Raw genomic sequence first — 17,720 nt, forward strand, 5'->3', positions numbered from 1 at the left:
TGGCTTGTAGCAGTTTTCATAATTTCACGGCCCAAAGAAAAATTTAATGCATTATTATTTTTAAACTTAGTATATAAATATATTTTTTACATATAAAATTTATTCGGTACGATTCTGTATTTTTTCAGTTTATTTTCATAAAATATAAAACATACCCTAATTATCCATGTGGTTATAGATTTATATAAAAAATAATGTTGGGTGCGTTACGGTTACATACATTTAGTCTTTTTTCGAATATACATTTAACGAGTAACAACAATACAAACTAACTGTAAAACTTGCAAGCACACTTGAAATACTACAAATACTGTACTAGTGTAGCTTTTTGGTCAACGTCTTCCCTCCAACTGAGTAGAATAACAGACAAGATGGCATCGTCAATCTCTATCTCTTCGTCAATGGATGCTGCTCTTTCAAGCTCCCATTCTCTCTCTAGGTTTTCAGAAACTATTCCCTCTGCTTTTCAATCCATTCGACCAACTAACAAGCCTGGTTCGGGGTCTCTGCGAACGAGTTACTTCGGCTGCCGCTTCCCCAACCTAACGCTTGCCCGTGCCCAACAAGAGGATGACAATGATAATGGGCTTCTAGTTTCTGAAGGCACTTTTTCTTGGTCACAGGTAACTAAACTCGCCTTGTCGTAGGATAGTGCTAAAAATTCAACCTTTTCCCTTGTACAACATCTAAAATTGTTCCTTTTCTTACTCTTTTTCCTTCTTGTAACGGAGTATTAGATGGGAAAAAAGGAGAAAGGTAGATTTTTTAGATTGTAGACAGAGGCAGCTTTACATTAGATGATATAAATAGACAATAGACCTTGAGCTTTTTGACACCATTCAATATTATTAATTTAAACACCTTAGATGCACTTCGTCTTTGGCACGACGAATCAGGCTTCTCTTTCCACCATATAGTCCATAACCGGAAATTCGTAATAGCTTCTTCAGCTTTGTTGTGAATTGTGATGGCCTTTCTCATATTCTAAAGGATAATTCAGATCAAAGACAAGGAAATGAGGTTGGTTTGGATCAATCAACAAAGTCCGTTACACCCTCTTATCTCAGCACGACTGCTGGAGGTACAAGGGCTGGGCTTTTCCGAACTCCCATATCTGGAGGTGTACAAAGTGCAACCTCAGCTCATGGCCTACCTAAACCTGCCTTAGCTGTTCGCAACTTAATGGAGCAGGTAACTCCCTTGTTACCAGATATCTTGTTGTGTTCCTCACAAGTTTGTAAAGCTAAAAGCTTTCTCGAGTTTTTCCTCCACCCTGTATATCCATCATTGTAGGCTAGGTTTGCTCATTTATGCACCGTTATGTCTCGGATGCATCATCGACGAGAAGGTTACCCATTTGGCTCACTTGTAGATTTTGCACCAGATGCCATGGGACGTAAGCTACTAAACTCTTTTTTTTTTAAAAAGGTAACATATTTGTATGTAAATAAAAAGACTACATAGAAACTGTAGTCTCATCGATAATTACAAGGTGAAGTACAGGAGGAACTCTCCTAATCCTTTTTCTTCTCATAAGGATTCTAATACATCAATAATAGATTCAGGATCTTCTAGGTATTCTTCTTTACACCAAAAATAAAAAAGAACTAAACATTTCATTTTCATCTTCTGGATGTTGTTGGATCTATCTTCAAAGCATCTTCAGTTTCTTTCTTCCCAAATTGTCCACCAGATGCAAGCACGGACAATCTTCCATCTTTTTTTATGACTGGAAAGGTTGCCTTCTCTGATCCAGCATGCTAGAACTTCAAGAAATCGTCTTGGCATAACCCACAATAATCCTCTCAAATTGATGAACATCCTCCATAATTGTGAAGTCACCCTACAGTGCAAAAAACGATGACTGATTGTCTATGCCTCCTCTCCACGTAAGTAACATTTAGAACAAAGTTGGTATCCTCTCTTGACCAAGTTATCCTAGGTTAGGACTGCCTCCTTTGCCAACAGCCATGTAAAGTGGGCCACTTTATAAGGAATCTTAACCTTCCAAATCAATTTCCATGGACAGAAACCAACCTGATTATTTGAAATATTGAATTCCTTATATCTAGTTTCTGACCAAGAGTGATGGACCATAAGAAATCCACTGTTCTAGTATATTACGAACAGGATTATTGTAAAAGCTAAAAAATATTGTCCTGCTGCAAAGGCATCTTTTTAGTTCCTATCTGATAGTGGCAAAGTTCCGTGATTGAGAAAATACGATAAGGATCCAAGAGGAGACCATAAATGATCTGAAATAATTCTGCTTTCATTTTCCCGTACAGAGCATTGGGTTACTTATGGTCCTTGGCAAACAAATTGCACTCTTGGTGGCTAGAAAGGCTTGCTAAACAAGCAGATTGTAATTTAACATCAGGCTCAACTACTAATTGATTGTATACAGTATAAACAGAATGCTAAACAAAAGATATAATGGGAGGTTTCACTCGTAATTTTTTTCTCTTTGACTGCACCGATTACACAATTGAATGTTACAATTGTGACAGAGGTATTCATCTTGGTGATTTGAGTTTCACTGTAGCATATCAGGACCACTAAACAATTTATCCAAGTGCTTCTACTGTTTGACAAGACTTCGCCTGAAAAACCACGCCTAATAAGATACAGGTAAATTTCAAAGTAAATTAAATAATCCAGCTAGTTTAATGTTCCTGGCATTGTTTAAAAGCTGAACATGGAATACAAAAAGAATAATAATAAAAAAAGAAAAGCAAAATCTTGGCGTGAAATACTTGTTCAAGGTTATCTCCATCAAATCCATCTTCCAATAATGCTCCAACATGGACCTGTCATACTTTCAGACCCAATATTTTCATTCTCACCGTTAGCTATACACACAAGGAACCTGCTAGCTGACCCAAGATGCACACTGGTTGTACAGGTTAGTGTTGTATTTCCACAAGCATTCATTATGTTTGACTGAAATCTTCTGCCTTTGAGTTTCTTGATCTTTTGCGTTTTAGATCCCGGGTTGGAGTTGTTTATCTAATGCAAGGGTAACAATATTCGGTGATGTCTATCCTCTCCCGGAAGATCAACAGGTAGCTGCCTTCTTCAAATTTTAGTGATTTATTCATAAACTATTGTCGAATAAACTGGTTCTTACTGCACCAGGAATTTGTTAGATAAAGGCTTTCTTTTGGCACTCCTGAAATTGTTACTGTTGCTTATAGACTCGTGACCCTGGAGGCATTTGGACTTTCTCCTAACTATCTTGTATATATCTCCTTTACAATCTGTATGATAGTAATCAAAACAATAAGAAGAAAGCATCGGGTCAAATGTGTTCTTTACGCAATTACATATCTCCTCTGATGTATATGAAGCCCGATCTGTTTATTCTTAATAATTTTACTAGTCAAGGTTTGTACCAAGTGAATTCTCACACCAGATGAATGTATCAAATGAATTATCATACCAGACCCCCATTTTCCCCTTTTTCTCTTCTTTTCTCTCTGCTCTTTTTAAATGGGAAGTTAAATTTGAGATACTTCTTAGAAGGGGAATATCGTGGTCTGGATGACTGAGATCATTTCAAATTCATTTAACTTCCATCAGTACTATGTAGTTCTTCTTGTGATTTATCTGGTTTTGGCTACGAATTTAATACCCTATTCTAGTAGAAAAGGTAAGTAGAAACTCTCCTATTCTAATATTGTTAAATAGACATCAATTAGAGACGTGAAAAAAGAGAAAGATACTAACTGAAGTGGGGCCACAACCACACAGGGAATTTCTTCGATATCGAGAGAGATCGAGAGAGAGAGAGGGGAAAAAAACAACAAACCCATTATAGTCCCACTAGTGGGGTTTGGGGATGGTAGATAGTACGCAGACCTTACCCCTACAGTGAATGTAGAGAGGAGAGGTGCACATTAGGGTTTTTCAAAACCGAACCGTAACCGTTAACCGAACCGAAAAAACGACTTATTGTTTTATTGGTATCTGGTTATCGGGATAACGGTTGGTGAACGGATTGAGATTTTATAATTAACAGCTTAACGGTTTTGGAGCGGATTACTCAATTTCCTTATCGGATAAATCGTTAACCCGTTAAAATTTTTTATATTTATACTTTTACCCATGTATATAATAAAGTAATTTTGAAACCCTAAAGTACTCTTGGGAATTTTTATATTTATACTTCTACCCATTTATACTTTTACCCATGTATATAATTTTGACCGAGGACATGACCCTTGATAGGAAGGTATGTAGGTCGAGGATTAGGGTAGTAGGGTAGGTAGTCTAGAGTGTTCATAACAGTAGTATTTGCACGCAGTCTCGCTTTTTGTTGGTAGTAGGTTTTTATGACTAACCGTTATTTTCTTTCATTGTTGATCACCTTACTATCTTGTTGTTTTTATTCTGCTTTTATATGGCTTTATGGCGTTGTCCCTTCTTCTCTATATTCTCATTAATGTGGTGCTTATACTTTCCTGAGCCGAGGGTCTATTGAAAATAACCTCTCTATCCTCACAAGGTAGGGGTAAGGTCTGCGTACACACTACCCTCCCCAAACCCCACGGTGTGGTATAATACTGGGTATGTTGTTGTTGTTGTATGCCTCATTGTATTTCCGTCATGTTCCTTTTTGATTAGGGAGTACTCGTTGTCGCTGTTGGTTTATCGCATTTGACTTGGACTAATTGTGTTCTCCGTTGTTTGATCCTGCATTAGATTTCAGTGGCATGTTAGTTTCTCTAATTTTAGTGTTTAATATCAGAGGCTCAGAGCTGCACGTGCCTTTTTATATTTTGTTCTTTCTTCTTAATTTCAAACAGCCTCTCTACCTTCATAAGGTAGGGGTAAGGTTTGCGTACACACTACCCTCCCAATTTTTCCGATTTGTAAATGTTAAAATGATACAATATTGGTTGTCACCACAGGAATGGGCACATAAGCAATATATAGCAAAACATCAGCAAGGAGCTTCTCAACAATGGGGAAACTTTTATTACTTTCGGATGCAAAATATAAGGTTCTCACTTTTTTCCTTTGAGTAGCTCTTTCCTCGTATAGCATCTTTATATTTTTGGTTCTACTGTTGAATGCATATTCTCCTAGAGACTTGAGTTGCCAGTTGCACAATCTGGCAATATGGGGAAATTCTTCATTAGAAAATGGATTGTGTGATATCTTCAGCCCTTCTAATACCTACAAAAAGAAAAGAAAAGAAAAAGGTGTCTGTGAACTCAGATTTTTCATACTTAGTTGTAAGCCTCCATTCTTACGCAACCTTTTTGGTGGCTCATATAAGTCTTTATTTGTATAGTGGTACTGCTTAATTGGATGATATCAGCTCTATTACATGAAAATTCTTTACTGTCTGTAACAGCTTATAATGAGTTCTTTTGCTGCCAAATATTTCCTCATTAGTAAACCTAGTTTTGACCCAAGTGGTTTTGAGTTATGTTGATGTTGAGAAATAGTACAAGTATAGAGATGTTGCTTACTCTAAAATGCTAGGGAAAAGTAGGAATCTTTCTGTCTGTTGGCATTACCCACTTGCCAACAGTTTAGTTTCTTGCATCTCAAATCAGATGATTATGTGTTGCTACACGTTTAGTGTATTTTTATTGTTCTTGTATACATAGTCATAATCTGCGTGCCTTAAGCAACTTTACTGGTAACTATTTCCTTTAGAACATCCACGTAAAATTTACTTTTAGTTGTGCCCGTTCTTTTAACACTCTATTTGCCTCAATTTGTATGCATATGCCAAATTTCAACACAATTGATCTCTGAACTATTAACTATTTGGCAGTGCACAAGATCTTCTAAGGGCTTGTCTTATTTTGTTGTGGATGTTGGTTTAGGCTACCCACTTCGAGCTTCTATATTGGCCCTATCATTTTGTTTCCCTCAGCTGATTATTTTGTTGCAAATCATAGTACATCAATAGGAAGATTCAATCCACATGTTGCACTTTCCTTTAGTCAATGTATGTGTGAAAATCAAGTTTCGTGTTGTTGCTAAGACGATTAGCAATTCTCTAGCTAATACCACTAACCTGCCTTGTCACCTACAACAGTGAGATATATTTCATTGGAGGCTTTGGAACAGTTGCTTGGGTGGATGTCAATGATTATGAAACTTTGCGGCCTGACAAGATTGCTATTGATGGAGGTGAACAAAATCTTAAGGTGTGCTTTTGGCATTTCGAGAAATCGGTGACATTTAGGCTACTAGATTAATGTTTTTATGCAGCTATAATGCTATATGTATCAAGGTATTTGTGGAAGTAGCAGCTCATAAGTTCCTCTTTCTCCTTCCTTTTTTCGGAGTAAGTCTGAAAACAAGTTGGTTTTTCTTATAGGAGCTAAATGCAATTTTTTCAAAGCCTCTAAAAGATCTTTTGTCGCGAGAAGCTGAGGTGGATGATGCTGCCATAATATCAATAGATAGCAAGGGAGCTGATATCCGTGTCCGGCAGGGTGCAGAGGTACTTTCTCTGTACTTCTTGTTTATGTTATTGGCTTTTGCCTTGCCCTCTACCCTTGTAACCAAGTGTTTTCACTAAAAATCTCCTGCAGTTAAACATTCAGAGAATATCTTTTGAAGGTCATTCCGTTGAAACACTAGAAGAAGCAAAAGCAGCACTGTGGAAACTGGTAAATAGAGGTCGATTGTACAATATGGAGAAATGAAATTACCATTACAGAATGCATTTGTAACTCAAGAACGTCAGAAGGCTAGGTGAAATAATGTGTGCTAGAATAGTTGTGTTGCAAGACTGTGAGATCATTAAATTTTCCTGGGGAAGCATGAACTTGTAAAACTTACAAAGGTTGTGTGTCTTTGGGTGACAAGAGTGGGTTGCTCTAGTGGCAAGCACCCTCCACTTCCAATCAAGAGGTTGTGAGTTCGAGTCACCCCAAGAGCAAGGTGGGGAGTTATTGGAGGGAGGGAGCCGAGGGTCTATTGGAAACAGCCTCTCTACCCCAGGGTAGGGGTAAGGTCTGCGTACACATTACCCTCCCCAGATCCCACTAGTGGATTATACTGGATTGTTGTTGTGTCTGTGGGTGAGGTTTTTATTTATTTTATTTATCAGAAAACGCCTTGTGTTTTTCATAGCACCGGGCCTTGATTACTTGTCATCTATTTTCTGGTTTTTATGATGCTGTTATTATTTCTATGATTTCTGTTGACGATACTGATTTATTGTCTCTTCTCGTCTTTTCTGTCTCCTTGAGCCGAGGGTCTATCGGAAACAGCCTCTCTGCCCTATCGGGTAGGGGTAAGGTCTGCGTACAAACTATTCTCCCTATACCCCACTTGTGTGATTTCACTGGGTCGTCGTCGTTTCAGAAAATGTAACCCGTCCACCTAATTCTATGGTTTCATTGCAGATGGGGGCTCCCAAGCATCTGAAATATTTTGGTATAGATTAAGCCAATGCGTAACTCACACTCTTTTATTTGCAAATTAGGTATCTTTATGATTCATGTACCTGGAACCTTATTGAACTGCCGGCTTGGAAACCAGTAGAGTGAAAATTTGCGCACTTTAGTTATGAAAGTCATATCTTGATCTATGCACATATTTTGTACTTAGAAAAAAGAATGTATCATAATTGTACTTAGAAGAAAGAATGTATCGCCACCTGCCTTATTTTGAAGTATGGTCTGGCCCCAACATGGCCAATGAATAGTTCTTGCAAAGTGTTGGTCGGAATTACTTGCAAAGAGAGAGAGATCCCAAAAGGTATGTAGCTTTGGGAAATAAATAGTTACGCTAGACCAAAGGTTTAAGTTTAGTCAGATTGGCTACTTCATTTCAGATGATGAACATTCTATATAAAGGAATCAAAAATGGCGTCTCCACCTATAGCAAGCACTGGGATTGAGATGATTGATGAAAGGATTTCTCTTCTACAGACAAGACCGGCAAACAACCTTCTTTCTTGTCACTTTCAAGCGCCCACAAAAAAAAAAATGAAACTCAAGGTTATGACGTAGAACCACCAAAGAAGAGATTTTTTTTTTAATTTTTTATTTTTAAAAACACGTATCCATTTCCAGAAAGAAAGAAAAAAACAAATTGAAGACTAAAGCGTTTATTCAGTTACTTGCAACGATAAAAATTGAAGCTAAAAGAATATAACACTGCCCACTCTCCACTCTCCACTATGTAATTGGTTTCCACCCATGGTTAAATGAGGTTGGACCAAAATAAATCGCATGGAAACAAATAAAAAAGAGAAGAGTAACAAAAGCACTCGCATTAATTTACACTATAACATTTCTCTACGAGGGCAGAAGGTTAGGTAAATATATGAGCTCATAACAACTTTAATTTCGTTCTCCACATCTCTCCAATGACCTTCCTTGGCGCTGGATCATCCGGTCCTTTGTCTCTTTGTCCTGATGTGAAGTACAACCATCCATTCCAGAAGCCAACAAGAGTTGTCTTTACACGGTAAGGAAGTTTGCCAATAACCTTCCATTTCTGCTTTGGATCAAAACCAGCAGGTAAAAAAACAAGAATACAAAAAGCAGCACATAAGAAACAGGTTGTTTTCTAGAATCACATCACGTTAACTCCATTCATCCTAATTTACCTTTTCACTTTTGACTTGACACAACTATAAAGTGGAGAGTTAAAATATCAATTGTCTAACATCACTCACTGTTGTGAAAAGCATGCATTCTAATCATGGTGACACCTGATTTTTACATGTAGGAGCAAGGTAAGGTAACTGCATGACCAAGGTGACCAAAGAGATTTACTGAGAGTCTGATGATCCTAAGGTAAAGATGTGAAGCTAAGATACCAGGGCAGAGTATTTGTTAAGACAGTGAACACGTCACCAACATGTAAACAGTTCAAATGATCGATAAAAAGAGAAAGAAGTCCATGTATTTGTGGAAAAAAAATAAGAATCTTCACTTGCATAGCCAAATTCAACCTTGCAATGTACAAATTTGAGGACCAAATTAAAGGCATTGTTGAGATCTAAATTTGTGTTGTATTTGTTCTGTCCCCGTGGAATCTATGTGATAGAGAAATGTGGAATTGAAATAGATAATAGCCATATTCAGGCATATCTTTTGATGAGTTATGCGTCTAGGGCTAAAGGATAATTTGTAACTGCTAGACCACGTTTTTGAACAGTTTCCCTCTAACAGGCCTATAGGAGACTGTTGGACAAGGAAAGAGGGGAGGGTATCAATAAGATCCTAATAAGACGCTCTAGATCCTTTGTGTACCTTTTGTACAGACTGAACATAAATTGAAACGAACGGATACGTCTAAGCGCATCGTGCAGTTCGATGTATCTGCTAAGCTAAATGTAGCTGACTAAAGTGACAGGCTATAAGGAATCACTAAATTCTAAGATAAACAAAATAGACAACGTCTTTGCAGTTTGTTGAAGATTAGAAACAATACCTGTGTATCAAACTGAAACTGGAATATTTCTCCAACAAGGGTCATCTTTTTGGTATTTGGGTGCTTCTCAGTAGTTCCTCCAACAATTACAAGAGATCTGTTGACAATAGCCCAAGCAAACTCTATATGGGAATCTGGCTTTGGCATGGGAGGCAACACTTTCCATTTCATGTCATCATCTAACATGTAAACATCATCATATACAACCTGTAAGAGCCAAGCTCCATAGTTATATTTAGCCAAAACGACATTAGAGTAAAACACACTCTCAACCCCTACATGAGCTCCAATTCTCAGTATTTTGGGAGTGTGAGACTTGATCTGCTTTTATCAATCCCCCACCCTTCTTCCAATTTTCATCTTTTAGCTATACTGTTTTTCAATTTGCAAAGGATCTGGATAGTAGATAACAAAGATGAGAATGATCATATCAACTTGAAATCACTAATATCCTTCAATTGTTGCTGGTGTAGCCAAAGAATCAACTAGTCAAGAACCTCTTCTCTCTTTAGGTAATAATATGCCACAAAAGGAAATATGACCTTCCACTTGGCAAATTTCAGCTAACGAGAAGAAGATATTTTTGGACAATAACTAACTGTTTACATCCAAAGTGAGAAAAAACATGTCCTAATCTGGCCAAGTTTTTTCATGCAAAGCAAAATAAAGTTCCATAAAAAGTCATTAATGCCCAAAGCTTAACTGGAACATAACTTTTTAAATATTTTTAACCAATAGACGACTTACACATTGGTTGGAGAGGAACAAGAGATGCTTTGAAGGACAATAAAAATCATATTTCTCTTTATAAAAAAAAGAGATCCCTAGAGAATTTATACTTTTGTTGTAGCAGTAACATGATAGAAAACTGGTCTCAACATTTTGATTTTCAGGAACTTCTGGGAATGTAATTGGAACAGCAATGCTGTAATCCCTTGTCTGTATTTTTGTAGTACCTCATTGGTACTTTATTAATGAAATTTCCTTATCTTATCAAACAAATATACGACTTACAGAAGCCAAGTCACGGTCCGATTACCTCGTTTCTACGTGAGCATTTGAAAATAGGTGATCCAGGTTTAGCCATAAAATCACCCTCTTGACCACCAAAGACATAAAGTCGATCATCAAATACAACACACGCCCTGCATGAAAGGTCAACCAAGAAGCAGAAAATTTATTCAATTATGCACTCCTAAAAACTTATCGGGTTAACATACATGTCTGACTAACTTCTGAATACATCACACAAAGCAAATTTGGATATACAGTCCACATATGTCACTTGCATTTGATTATTCTCTTGCTAATTGTATTGAAACCTAAAGCTTTAGAAACACCAACTGTTTAGTTGAAAAAGGTTTGAGTCCAGCAACCAAGACTTGGGGCATAGTGATTTATCAAATTTGTTAAATCAGTTCCCTCATCCACATCCTAGAGTACATTCGCAGAAGATACTAATTGAATCACCAGCACAAATATTCTTCTCCTCACGCAGTTGAAACTGAAAGGACAAGCTTGAGAACAAAAACAACAACACAAACTATCAACATCAAAATGGACATAACATCTCCCTGAATAGAAAAGAAAACGTGGCATGCAACTTCCCTCCTTATCCCATGTTATCCCAAAAAACTGCACACTCTTGTGAATTTCAAACCACTACGCAGGGAAACTATCACTAAACTGTCAAAGTTTTCATCACCTTTAGAAAGATTAGCAGGAAAACTCATTTCTCATCTTTGTTATTTTGAATTTAAAGCTCCTAGACCCTAGTTACTATTCACTAACTGCTCTATACTGAACTTGAATTAGATTGCGCAAAGTATTATTGCTGCTATCAGGTGTTCATTCATTCCCTCTAAGATGAACCCTTCACGCCCATCAAGATTTCCCTTTCCCGACTTTTCCTTCTGAGAGTGCATTATGCAATCTGCCACATATATTATATTATGCTAATAATAATATCTGCATGAAGTCAGCCAAATACCTGTGAGGTCCACCACGAGGAATGGGTATCTCAGTCCGCCACTCCGTTTCTAAAGCTTTTCCATCCTTAACAGCAATACTCCAATGCTCTAATCCTGGGGTATGTCTATTCTCTTTGCTCCCACCCATTACATGAAGCCTGCCTCTCAAAAGCTGTGTTGCAGGCGCATACCTGAGAATCAAACTCATTAATAAGCTTTTACAATTTTATATAAAACTCAAACATACTGCAGTAACCTAATTAATAAGCTATAGAATTTTACATCAAACTCAAATTCAGAAAGCAAAGAGAAAGCACAAGTGTGAAAGAGCCATTTCTTCAAGCCTGGCAATAAACTCAGTACCTTGGGACTGGCAAAGGAGGCAAGTCCTGCCATTGCTTCGTCTCAGTGTCGAGAACAAAATTGCGAGCAGTAGGACCCCTACACTGGGGACCGTATTGCCCAGTAACAACGTAAATGTATCTGCCATCAGTTACCATACCCAAGTGTGAATGAGCCATTTCTTTGGGCATATCGAATGTCCCTCCCCATGAATTGGCCGTGAAATTGTAAATATCCACATGCGAATGAACCTAATTTTAAAAAAAAAAAAATTTAATGTCATTACAGGCAGAAGGTGAGAAAATCTGGCAGTTCGCTTAATAAAAAAGAAAACGACGGACAAAGGAAAATTATTAGGGTGATGTGCGGACATGATCAATGGTGCCATAACCAGCAAAGACGAAAAGAAGGTCGCTGATCTGGAGAGCAGCACCATCAAGGCGAGGCACAGGGGATGTGGCCATCTTCTCCCACTTCAATTGCGGGGCTGGCAAATCCGCAAAAGTAGCTGATAATATCCTCTGGGAACCGGCATCTCCGTCTTTCTTCGCCTAATAATAAAAAATTAAGAGGATAGTTGAAGGGAAAACGAAACTGTGAAGAATGCGCAGTTGATTTACCTTGGGGAGAGTGTGATTAGGAAAGACAAGGACATTGGACGTTGGGAGAGCCCAGTTGAAGGAGGAAGAGGAAGAAGAAGAGGAAGCCCAGAGCAGATCTACAAGAAGAAAGCCCCCTAACAGCGCCACGCAAATAAAGACCAATTTGGTGGTGGTGCTACTCTTAGAACCAGCTGCTGCTTTCCCTATTCTCATTTCATTGCCCAATCCCAGATCTTCTCCTCTCGGTACGACACTAATGACTACTGACCACACCCAATTTTTTGATCCCCAATCCCAACTTTACACACAGTGCCACTCCCCCTTTTTTAAGTAAAAAGTTTACGCGCTCTGTCTGTTGGCTTCAATACCGCTGCCATCTCCTCTTCAACTCTTTTTTCTTACTGTATTTTTTCTCTTTCTAGATATGCAGTCCAACTTTATTAACAACTATAATTAGGACATCAGCACGCACTTTTAGAATTGAGTTAATTTTATTTATATTAATTTTCTCTCTCTATATAACTATATCAAGTTATGTAATATATAGTTTTGTAAAATAATTTCAATATTATTAACAACAAAATTTTGAGGAAATAATTATACGTAAAAGTATATAGTATATATGTATACGGTTAAAACCGAGCCTCGGTCATGAATATCGATCGAGGATGGCATTTCAATCAAGGGGTATCTTCATGGAGACCCCGAAAGAATTTCGAGATGGGGGCGTCGAGCTCGGGCGTTCGAATCGACCGAGGTAACATCGACCGATACAGGTCCCGAACATCGATGCCCAAAAGTGATCACCTAGCTCGAAACCAAGGCTGAGGTTCCGATCCGATACCGAGCTCGAGTCGGTATCGAGTTTACACATAAAAAGCTGTTACAACCGCACCAAAGGAGAGAATCTCTGCGGGAATTAAGGAGGAGACACACCATCATGGGTCCTCCACTAGTAATATTTATTCCATCATGTTGCTATAGATAAAGTAGTGATACTTGGCTATAAAAGGAAAAAGATAGTTTGTAACAGAAGGCACTTTTTGGCTGGGATTAAGAATTCATTGTGTTTATCTTTCTAAAGCTCACTAAATATCTTTGTTCATCATCTTCTATTTTTGCACCATAAATACGTGTATTGTTATTTTCAGATCAAAGGAATCTACTTGCCCTTAGAACCATACATAAATTCAACGTTATCCGATTCTTCGGGTAAACAATTTGGCGCCCACCGTGAGGCTAAGGATAACAAGTGATTATTTGATACAAATATACAGTACACTCCAGCTTACAACTTCATACCAGCAATGGCTCCGCCAATTGACCTCGAAGCCGGCCTTCAGGATGAAACCAACAACTCGGTGCCCGTGGCCGAAAGGCTACCCAACAACGGCAACGAGGCTCGAATCGAGGAACCCGAAATTCGAGCCGAAGTACCAGTAGATATCAATTCACGAATAGCTCTAGAAGCGAATCAACGTTTCGAGCAGGAAAGAAGCGTTCAGGGTGGCGCTCGACCCATAGCCCGAGACACCCACAGCGCGGGAAAAATCGGGGTCAGCTTGCGTATGATTTTCGAAATGCTACAAGCCCAACAAGTAGCGATAGCTCAGTTGCAGAGCCAAACTCATATGCAAAGTAATCCTAACTCCAATCCACTTCTTCGAGAAGTAACCCCCAGAACGGAGCCCGACACAGTGAAATCGAACGAGCGAAAATCAGGAACCGCTCCTGAAATTACTAAACTACTCGAGGAACTCACAAAATGAGTCGAAGCCAACGACAAAAAATTCGAAACATATGATGCTAGGATCGATCAGATCCCGGGGGCTCCGCCCATGATGAAAGGGCTGGATTCGAAGAAATGCCTTTTCCATCGAGCGCGGCCCCGAAACCGATCCCAAAAAAGTTCTGTATGCCCGTAATTCCCAAATATAATGGTACGACCGATCCTAACGAACATCTCACCTCCTATACATGTGCCATCAAAGGCAACGATTTGGAAGACAATGAGATCGAGTTCGTATTATTGAAAAAGTTTAGAGAGACCTCGCAAAAGGAGAAATGATCTGGTATCACAACTTGCCACCGAATTCTATCGATTCTTTTGCCATGCTAGCAGATTCGTTCGTAAAAGCACATGCTGGTGCCATAAAGGTCGCAACGAGGAAATCGGATCTATTTAAAGTAAAACAAAGGGGTGACGAAATACTGAGGGAATTCGTATCCCGGTTTCAAATGGAACGCATGGATTTGCCACCAGTCACGGACGACTGGGCCGTACAAGCTTTCACCCAAGGGTTGAACGGACTGAGTTCGACAGCATCACGTCGTCTGAAACAAAGCTTGATCGAATACCCTGCAATAACTTGGGCGGATATACCCAATCGGTATCAATCGAAAATCAGAGTCGAAAATGATCAATTGGGATTTCCGTATGAACCCACGCGTCAGAACCGCGCAACCACTAAAATTCTGAAGGAAACCAACAGAGAACAAAGGTCAAACAGAGATCGACACCATCCGTACGTCACAGATCGGGTGAACCACAGTTCGGCACATAAGACAGTTAGGAATAACCGCAGGTATGATCGGGGGCAAAGTTCTCGGGGACTTATGAGCAAGAGAGGCTTTGATAAATATGCCGATCCTATAGAAGTTCCTCGATTATCAGAATATAACTTCAACATCGATGCATCCGCCATCGTATCGGCTATCGAACGCATCAAAGATACCAGATGGCCTCGACCCATGCAGACCGATCCGGCCCAAAGGAATCCCAATCAGATATGCGAGTATCATGGCACCCATGGTCACAAAACGGAAGAATGCAGACAATTAAAAGAGGAAGTAGCCCGCCTGTTTAACAAAGGGCACCTTAGGGAATTTTTGAGTGATAGGGTGAAGAACCATTTTAAAAACAAGGACTTCGGCAAGCAAAACGAAGAAGAAGAACCACAACACATCATTCACATGATCATCGGCGGCGTCGATACCCCTCAGGGACCTTTGCCCAAACGCGCTAAAACGTCGATTGTGAGGGAAAAGTGATCTCGAATTCAAGATTATGCTCCCACAGGGACTTTATCGTTCAATGATGAAGATGCAGAGGGAATCATCCAACCCCATAACGATGCAATGGTAATATCATCAGATCGAAGGTCGTAAAATAGCTCGGCTTATAAAACCGGGTCGTATCCGCAACTTTGGTTTTAAACGGATTCAATATGGCATGCAAAACCACCAAAGGCGAGATAACCCTACCGATAAACGTCGCTGGAACAATTTAGGAAACAAAGTTTCACGTGATCGAAGGCGATATGAGATATAATGCCCTTTTCGGAAGGCCATGGATCCACAGCATGAGAGCTGTACCTTCGACCCTACACCAAGTCCTCAAATTCCCAACACCGACAGGTGTCAAAATAGTATACGGAGAACAACTCGCCGCAAAGGAAATGTTCTTTGTCGAGGAAGCAAAACCAACATCCTCGTCTTTGCCAGTGAATGGATCGGGTTCAAAAGGAGGGACAGTCGAAGACCGGAAAGCCAAATAGCAATCAAAGACATCGGCCCCGACCCAGCCAGATAAGCAGAGCATCGAAGAAGATAATGATCAGTGGATCCCTCGATCCTTCGTGACCCCCGATGACTCCGATGCCACCAAATCAACTATTGAGGAATTGGAGCAAATCATTTTGATCGATCACTAGCCCGAACGAAAGGTATACCTGGGAAGGGGTTTGAGACCCGAACTCAGGAAGAAAATCATTCAATTTCTTATCGATAACATCGATTGCTTTTCTTGGTCCCACTTAGATATAACAGGAATCCCGCTGGACATAACGACACATCGACTAAGTGTGTCCCCTAGATTCAGACCGGTGAAGCAAAAAAGAAGACCCCAATCGGAGGTGAAGCACGCATTCATAAAAGATGAGGTAACAAACTGCTCAAAATAGGATCCATCAGAGAGGTAAAATACCCCGAATAATTATCCAATGTGGTCGTAGTGCCTAAAAAGGGAAACAAACTTAGAATGTGTATAGACTACAAAGACTTGAACAAAGCATGCCCCAAAGATTCTTATCCACTGCCCAACATCGATCACTTGATCGATGCCACGGCCGGCCACGAGATCCTTACCTTTCTCGATGCCTATTCCGGGTATAATCAAATCCAGATGAACCCGGAAGACCAGGAAAAGACTTCGTTTGTGACCAGATATGGAACATATTGTTATAACGTAATGCCCTTCGGGCTAAAAAATGCAGGAGCTACTTATCAACGCCTAGTAAATAGAATGTTTGAAGAATAAATAGGTAAATCAATGGAAGTCTATATTGATGACATGCTAGTCAAGTCCCTACGCGCAGAAGACCATTTGTCCTATTTGCAGGAAACATTCGATATCCTGAGGAAATACAACATGAGGCTCAACCCCGAAAAATGTGCTTTCGGAGTCGGCTCGGGTAAGTTCCTCGGCTTCATGGTGTCAAATCGGGGAATCAAGATTAACCCAGACAAAATCAAGTCCATTGAAGACATCACCATCGTGAACAACATGAAAGTTGTACAAAGGTTAACAGGAAGAATAGCAGCCTTAGGCCGATTCATTTCGAGATCATCAGATCGAAGCCACAAATTTTTCTCTCTACTCAAAAAGAAGAACGACTTCGCTTGGACACCGGAATGGCAACTAGCGTTGCAAGAACTGAAACGATATCTATCGAACCCACCACTGTTGCACACTCTAAAAACTGACGAAAAAATTTACCTGTACTTGGCAGTATCAGAAGTCGCCATAAGCAGTGTCCTGGTTCGAGAAGAGGAAGGTACGCAATTTCCTATTTACTATGTAAGTCGGACCTTAGGGGAAGCGCCGCACTTGGAAAACTGGCGCTTGCACTGGTTAGCACCTCTAGGAAGTTACGACCGTACTTCCAATGGCACCCCATAAGCGTATTAACCAACTCCCCACTTCATAATATTTTACATAGGCCTGAACTATCGGGCCGATTGGCCAAATGGGCCATCAAACTCAGCGGGTATGATATCGAATATCGACCTCGAACGGCCATCAAGTCTCAAATTTTAGCAGATTTCGTAGCCGATTTCACGCCGACCCTCGTACCCGAAGTCGAAAAAGAACTACTGTTAAAATCAAATTTATCGACGAAGGCATGAATCCTCTTTACGGACGGAGCTTCGAACGTAAAGGGGTCCAGGCTAGGCATAGTTTTAAAATCTCCCACGGGTAACATTATTAGGCAAGCTATTAAAACTATCAGGTTAACTAACAACGAGGCCGAGTATGAAGCCATAATTGCAGGTCTCGAGCTAGCTAGAAATTTGGGAGCAGAGGTCGTTGAGGCCAAATACGACT

General features: G+C 39.7%; 2 protein-coding genes across 3 annotated transcripts; one reads left to right on the plus strand and one right to left on the minus strand.

The window, feature by feature from the left end:
• Nucleotides 1-312: 312 nt before the first annotated feature.
• LOC104089511 (uncharacterized) lies at nt 313-7,165 on the plus strand. Its single transcript, XM_009594431.4, has 9 exons — nt 313-623; nt 991-1,191; nt 1,294-1,396; nt 2,826-2,905; nt 2,988-3,065; nt 4,914-5,005; nt 6,059-6,170; nt 6,344-6,469; nt 6,561-7,165. The coding sequence occupies exons 1-9, from the start codon at nt 372-374 to the stop codon at nt 6,672-6,674; spliced, it is 1,158 nt and encodes a 385-aa protein (XP_009592726.1). The 5' UTR covers nt 313-371; the 3' UTR covers nt 6,675-7,165.
• A 905-nt stretch (nt 7,166-8,070) lies between these two features.
• Nucleotides 8,071-12,795, minus strand: LOC104089497 (kelch repeat-containing protein At3g27220-like). 2 transcript variants are annotated; one of them, XM_009594416.4, is made up of 7 exons: nt 12,353-12,795; nt 12,104-12,283; nt 11,754-11,983; nt 11,411-11,581; nt 10,460-10,565; nt 9,421-9,627; nt 8,071-8,478 (listed from the first exon to the last, which is right to left on the minus strand). In XM_009594416.4, exons 1-7 carry the CDS (start codon nt 12,545-12,547, stop codon nt 8,311-8,313), a joined length of 1,257 nt encoding a protein of 418 aa, XP_009592711.1. In that variant the 5' UTR covers nt 12,548-12,795; the 3' UTR covers nt 8,071-8,310. The 2 variants fall into 2 exon arrangements, with proteins under 2 accessions (XP_009592711.1, XP_009592717.1); XM_009594422.4 differs by lacking the exon at nt 12,104-12,283 and having other exon boundaries at nt 12,353-12,741.
• Nucleotides 12,796-17,720: the final 4,925 nt, after the last annotated feature.

The sequence above is a fragment of the Nicotiana tomentosiformis genome, unplaced genomic scaffold, assembly GCF_000390325.3.
Source record: "Nicotiana tomentosiformis unplaced genomic scaffold, ASM39032v3 Un00216, whole genome shotgun sequence".
Lineage (NCBI taxonomy): Eukaryota > Viridiplantae > Streptophyta > Magnoliopsida > Solanales > Solanaceae > Nicotiana > Nicotiana tomentosiformis.